This window comes from Mesoplodon bidens (genome assembly GCF_964165515.1).
Source record: "Mesoplodon bidens genome assembly, chromosome: 7".
Classification (NCBI taxonomy): domain Eukaryota; kingdom Metazoa; phylum Chordata; class Mammalia; order Artiodactyla; family Ziphiidae; genus Mesoplodon; species Mesoplodon bidens.
Genome location: NC_138164.1, coordinates 20104267 through 20111572, shown reverse-complemented (window position 1 = coordinate 20111572; position 7306 = coordinate 20104267). Strand labels below are relative to the sequence as shown.

General features: G+C 37.4%; 1 protein-coding gene across 1 annotated transcript; it reads right to left on the bottom strand.

Moving 5' to 3' along the window:
• Positions 1-818: 818 nt before the first annotated feature.
• On the bottom strand, positions 819-7301 carry PIH1D2 (PIH1 domain containing 2). The gene is made up of 7 exons (XM_081238729.1): positions 7026-7301; positions 6079-6281; positions 5342-5465; positions 4687-4932; positions 3638-3903; positions 1680-1807; positions 819-1134 (listed from the first exon to the last, which is right to left on the bottom strand). The coding sequence occupies exons 2-7, from the start codon at positions 6253-6255 to the stop codon at positions 1092-1094; spliced, it is 984 nt and encodes a 327-aa protein (XP_081094855.1). The 5' UTR covers positions 6256-6281; positions 7026-7301; the 3' UTR covers positions 819-1091.
• Between the last annotated feature and the right edge of the window lie 5 nt (positions 7302-7306).

Genomic DNA, 7306 nt, shown 5'->3' with positions numbered 1-7306 from the left:
GTAAGTTTACCATTTTAACAATAAGCATGTTAGATCTTGTACTCATTTTATTAGTAAGTACCCAATTACATAGCTGCTGACATAAGTCACACCTAAGTGCGAGAGTGCAAGAGTAGAGTCAGCCAGTTCTATATAGTCAGGTATGGGAGTTTATAGGAAATAAGTTCCCACAGTGATTTTGTAGAAGCAAAGATAAGGTCAAAGCATTCCAAGTTTTTTTGAGGGATAAGGCGAATATAATAGGTTTGTTAATTTTAGGACATCATAAAGTTCTAGAAAACTTTCAGACAATAAATTATCCTATTGCTAGAAAAATTCAAGTCCAGGCCAGGTTTAGAAAATTATATTTGTTTTTAATTGTCACATTTCAATTATTTCTATTACACATACATTAGTTTCTAAAGTTAAAAAGTTTCAAAGTTAATGAGAACTTTAAAGACCTTATGTTGGATTAGAAACTAATAATTACAAGGAAGTTGTTTTATATCTAGAAAAGATAAGAGATGTTTAAAGTTTGCTGTGAATGTTCCTTACTTCGGACATAAGTTGGAAAGTTGATACTTTTGTATTGAACAATGAACTGACAGATGAATGGGAGTTTAAAAATACATCACTTCTGTATTTTAAAAATTATTTTCTGGGCTTCCCTGGTGGCGCAGTGGTTGAGAATCTGCCTGCCAATGCAGGGGACACAGGTTCGAGCCTTGGTCTGGGAAGATCCCACATGCCGCGGAGCAACTAGCCCCGTGAGCCACAATTACTGAGCCTGCGCGTCTGGAGCCTGTGCTCCGCAACAAGAGAGGCCGCGATACTGAGAGGCCCGCGCACCGCGATGAGGAGGGGTCCCCGCTTGCCGCAACTACAGAAAGCCCTGGCACAGAAACGAAGAGCCAATGCAGCCATAAATAAATAAATAAATAAATAAAATTAAAAAAAAAAAAATTATTTTCTTGGGAGAAAGTCACTGGCCCCAAAGTCAGCTCCTTTTTCTTAAATTAGAGTTGGATGTATTTTGTGTCTTATGTGTAATAACCTCCAATTACTGTTACTGCATCGTTGTATCTAATCCACAGACAAATCCATATCTGATATTAAAAGGTAGGTAGGCTTGGGTGGCTTGGACTCCTGCCAGAGCTGTTTTATAGAAGTACAGAAGTTAATAGAAGGAAAGGTTTGCATACTATTACATTGGCCCTACATCTTTATTGCTGGAGGAAGCTGTCACTGCTAAGGCACATCTTGGTAATAAAAAACTTCTTTCACAGTGTGGGATTTATTCCTGATGAAAAAATTTACTAGAGACAAAAATTTTTTTTCAACTGGTAAAGCAAGAATTTTCACATATTATTGAATACTTGGAGACAAATAGACTTTTCCCAAATGATATTTAAGTTACTTAAGACCATTACAAATATCTTTGAAACAAGTATATCATGGCAGTACTGTTTTCAGTAGTTTCTGCTTGATGCTAAGTTTACTTGAGAAGGAGAAAGAATTAAAGCAAAACAAACAAAAAAACGGCTGATGAGAAAATCTCATTCCATCAAAAGGAACTCTTAGAAAATGAAACTAGTGTTTAAGATAAACCTCTTCACCCATAATGAAGGCCCTCTAGTTCACATGACTATCACTGAAAAGTCCAAAAACTCGATGCAAAATACAAGATGCTCTTAACTTACACCAATGGCATTGTGACAATTAATGTAGCTTTCTCTTTGATAAATTTTGCTGTAGTCATTTCAGTATCCACAGATTCTGGAAGATTCAGATGTAATCTGTACTCAGAAACCTCCATCAATAAGTCATCCTAAGAATAATAAACCAAGAGAAATTTTTAAAGATGAAAATAGAAAAATATTTCCTGGTTAAAATTTGTGTTATTTGTTTATTGTTCCCAGTTATTCACTCCTTTCGCCCAAGAAGAGGATCCCACTTATAAGCAATAAAGTTGCTGTTGTAAATCCCTGAGATTTTGAGGTGATTATTGCTGCTCAGTACATCAAAAGTTAACTGATACAGTACCAGAAGATCGGTGTTGCCATCCTAAATTATGTGGCATTGACTTTGGGGCTGACCAGCAAACAGCAAGGAAACTTATTGGAGACTGGAAAGATGGTGATCTATGTTTTATGGTGACAAAGCCCTTTCCACAATAATTTGGAAGACATAATGTACCTGGTTAATTTGTGGCTTTAGGTACAGAAGTGGGAAAATAGAATGTTATTTGCATGCATTGGTTCTATTGGTCACATTTAACAAGGTACTACCAAAAGATGAGCTTAGAAGAGAATTTCTCAGTTGGCAAGGGAAAATACAGGATTGAAGGGGGATATACAGAGCCCAGAAATTCTAAGACTTGAATGAAAAATGGAACTAATTTTTACTTTCAACCAGTAAACAATAAAGTTGAGAAATTTTTTCTTTATGAACAAAGGCTGAGTAAAGCTGCCTAGAGGCAAATACTAAATCATAAGTCTTTATACCCTTTGCTAAAACCTCTAACTGGCTTAAGATGGACCTCATTAAATCCTTACATTTGGCCCAGATGACAGCAATTAAGTCAAAAGAGGCTATTGAAAAATGGACATGTCTAAAAAAGAATTGAGAGGTGTAGCACTGACTGGAGTCAAAGAAAGTGCTACCAGTCTGGACTAAAACTAATTTAAAATAATCTTTTGACCCCAACATTCCATGGGCAGCAAACAGGCTGAGTAAGCTGCTCAGCACCTAATGACAGCATATTCTTCAACGGTTTTTTCAGATGTGGCTAAGGTAGATTATGAAAAAGGAAAAACGTTCCAAAGAATGGAGCTGAAAGTCATGGAAAACAATGGAACTAGGAGGCTAGGTAATCAAAGAACCTTGTCAAGGGACCTAAGCAAGAACATCCTCTACCTCCTAGAAAGGGACCCTCGCAATATCTGCCTACCAGGATTTCAGAATTGCCGTGCATCAGCAACTACTGTGTGCCTCATATTTTTCCAATTTCTGAATTGACACTGTTAATTGTGGTAATTGTCTCCCCATTCCACATTGTATGGTGCGTGGGGTTACAGGAATAGATAACTTGTCTTTGCAGTTTATGCAAACTTTGTCTAACGCAGATTATGACGGCAAAATCCTATACTTTGGAGCCTGATACTGGGATTGGATGTGTCGTTCTGGGGAAAGAAGCAAATATTTGTGACCAAGAGGGTGGACTGTGGTAGACTGTAGGATTGTTACTCTTCTTTTATAAGAGGATTATACATCCTTGCCATGTAACTTCCAGTGACCACCTGTGAGAAGAATGTTCTTCCCAGCCCTGTTGATGTAGGACTTGGCCTTGTGACTTACTTTGATCAGTACAGTGTGAGTAAAAGTAATATATTCCATATCTGAGAGGAAGTTTTAGGATCTATTGCATGGTTTGGCCATTGCTATTTTTCCCTCTTCCATGAGAATGACTTACCTACATTAGGAATTGTTTCTTCACCTGTATCTTAAAATGTGCAACACTCATGGAGCAAAGCAGGCTGAGCTGACATGTAACCTGACCAAATTATTGTAAGCCACTTAGATTTTGGAGTTTGTTACTAAAGCATAATATAGTGAATATTGACTGATACAAATTCACAGTATTATCCATTCAACTTACCTCAGAAACACTAAGGTTACAGAGAGATACTGAATTAATACCAGGCAGTTCAACTTTTAATTCAATTTTCAGAGGTTTCTTATTCTGATCTGCCACAATTTTTAATTCATAGGCTGGTCTCTTCATCTCCACTTCAATCTCTGTACTAGAAATCTCTTCTATCAGACACCTTGTTTTACTTGAAACTTTGTCTTTTGGCAGTAAAAGTTGAGGAAACTGATCTGAATTGCTCACAGAACTGCTTCTTATCTGTTCAAGGGTTAGTTCTTTATGAAAAAAAAAAGGAGAAGATGAAATCACAAAATCAATCAACAACATGAAGTACTATCAGGCGATGAGCTGTAATAGATGTAGTGTTAGCCAAGATGGCAGATAAAGCTGCAGCTAAATCGGTTTGGGAAATCTTAAAAGACTCTTAAACCAAAGAATCTGGTTTAAAAGTTTGCAGGATTTAAACATCTTTAAGGACATGCTAATTTTTTTAAAAAAATGTATTGAAGTATAGTTGATTTACAATGTCGTGTTTAATTTCTGCTGTACAGCAGTGACTCAGTTATACATATATATTATTTTTCATATTCTTTCCCATTATGGTTTATTACAGGATATTCAATATAGTTCACTGTGCCATACAGTAGGACCTTGTTGTTTATCCATCCTATATATAATAGTTTGCATCTGCTAATCCCAAGCTCCCAATCCATCTCTCCCTGTCCCCCCTCTCCCTTGGCGACCACAAGTCTGTTCTTTATATCTATGAGTCTGTTTTTGTTTCGTAGATATGTTCATTTGTGTTATATTTTAGATTACATATATAAGTGATATCATATGGTATTTGTCTTTCTCCTTCTGACTTACTTCACCTTGTATGATAATCTCTAGGTCCATCCATGTTAGGACATGTTAATATTTCTAATATCTACCATTTATATTTTTCTATCTTAAATTTCTCATCTTTTGCAATTGAGACTTCTAATCTGCAAAATGTACACCAGAGGCAAAAAACCATTTTAAATCAGTTTAATTTTCCATTACATTCATTAACTTACCCTTTCTCATTTTCTCTCTTAAATCTGTGGGATCAGTTTGGATTCCCATCAGATTTTGTTTCATTCTGTGAACACTTCCTTTTATTCTAAATTCGGTAACATGGTAAGAGTTTGAGAGAGTGAATTGGAGTTTTTCCTCAATGCATTTCATGGCCATCTGTATTAGTTGATCTTTTTTCACTTGGTCTTTTTCCGCTGCCTGGAGAACATCAGGATGGTAGGCAACATCAATGACTGTGTAAACATCTGTGTGTGTAATTCAGAGGGTGTGAACTGAAAATGATTTGTTTCACTAATGATATCGTCAGGTAATATATTAAACCATATCCTGATAAAGCTGGAAAAGTATAAATTCTATTCCTATATTTTCAGAGACAATCACAATGGTGCTATATACACAAAATTCCAATTAGAGCATGTCTTGACATTTTATATGGGTTAAAAATAGCTCATATTTTTTTTTATTTCTTTTAAAAATAGCTCATATTATTAGAAAAGTAAACAGTATTCAATTTTCATAAAGGTATACTTATTAGTCATTAAGTATATTATGAGCAAATAAAATATGTAATGCCTTTTACCAAGGAAAATCTGGTTCTTGCTTATTTCCCCCCAAATTTTTAAAATGTGCTTTCTCTCCCATAATTCTATGTACCTGATGTCTCAGCCATATCTTCTGGTCTGCCAACACTTAGAGGTACTGGATGAGTGGCTGACTGGGGAGCTGGGATCCTTTTCCACTGACATAGGTTGATAAAAAGTATTTTTTCTTTCGGTTTCTAGAAAGCAAATAATTTTGCATATCTCAAAACCTAGTTCTTAAATTTTTAAATAATATCCTAACGGTAACTCATCACAGAATTTGAAGAGTGAGAACTTTAGGCTCCAAATGTCATTCCATAGATTTAAACTGCATTTGAAAAACTGTAAGAAATTACTGTTACCTGATTTCCCTAACGCTGCTGGCTTTTCATTAAGCATCCAGTTGCTGCTCCCACAGGAAGTGGGAGGAGGGTGGGGGAATTGATCTAAGCTATTCCAGGTGAATTTGACCCTATTTCACCACTTCCTTACCTCCCCAATCAAATAAGTTTTCTTTATTTGGAAAATCTCCAACTCTATTATTCTCCTTTAAATAATTATGTGACTTAATTTTCATCCTAGCAGAAAATGGCTCATTTTGAGATCTCCAAAGTGTATCAAATATGAAATTCCCATTCTTACTCCTTCAACACAATCTTCCACACTATGTTTAATTTTCCATTCAGAGTGGCAGTTTCCCTCAAGTGTTCTTGTGTTAAAGTAGTAATAGCTAAGGGTAAGCCATTCTCTGGTTATTCCAGGACCATTTCATTCAGGACTTCCCCTTCCCTGGGCACCAACTCTACATACCAGGATCCTGGTTTGTAGACAAAGCTGTGGTTCTGGGGCAGCACAGAGCTGTTTCCCCTCTTTCAACTGCTGTTGAATGAACTTCTCATAGCTCTCAGGGTTACTTTCAGCCAGATCATCTAGGAGGTTCCAGAATTGAGTAACTTGGGTGAGCAGACCCTTCGAGGATGACTCCATGATTGAGATGAATAGGCCTCTTAAGTCTGTGGAAAGACATGACTTAAGGAAGAAAAAAAGTCTATTGATTCATTTCTTCTTTTGGGGGAGGAAGAACAGTTCAGGAACTGTTTTGTTGAAGTTAGCAGCTATCCTTAACCCCTGTGTGAAAAAGATTGTGGATCAGCACCACTTTATCTTTTCCTTATTCTCTAATTATCTAATGCCTTTTCCTACATTCTCAAGATGTTCTCTCAGATAATAAGAGAGGACAGAACAGTCATTTAAAGTCTGTATTTCCTGGGATATTCTTGTTCCAACACTTGGGTATTGGCTGACTGGGGCCTATCCAGTTCCTGAGTTTGTGTGGGTCGAGGGCCACATGAGACTTCCTCAATCCTCAGCATAGTTTAGGAGTTAAAAGCATGGACTCTGCAGCGAGAATGCCTAGATTCCAGTCTTAGCTCTATCACTTACTAGCTGTGTGATCTTGAGAAATTAATTTACATTTGTGCCTCAGTTTATTCTCCTCGAAATGAAGATGAGAATACCTATCTCATAGGGTTATCGTGAGGCTTAAGTAAGGTAATACAGAGAGGCTGGAACACTTGGTAAGCATTATGTGAGAATAATAATATTCTACCACTTGAATAACCTCCCTCCCTCAATGAAGAAGTGTCCCACAGCATCCAGAGAGTGAGGAGAAGAGAAGGTTTGGGTTCTCCAAATACTACATTAGGGTTAGACTAAATGGGAAATTTAATCATCTTTCTAGAGGCCGGCGAACCCACCTCTTCTCTCGGTTTCTTGACAAACCGCGACGCCTGTTACCAGGGTAACCAGACTGGTACAACATCTAATTGAGTCCGGAAAGCTCCAGGAAGAAAGGTCTTTTTACATCCAGTTCCGGAAGATTCTTCTGGTGCTGGGCTTGCTTTTCGGCTGAGCCCGACCCACTTCTTTTCCAGGGAGGCGCCCGCCTCTCTTTCTGCACCTGTCGACTTCTAGAGTGTCCTGGAAACCCTCCTGTGGGAGTCTCTGGGACTCCTGTTGGTGGGAAGAATTTCTCAAG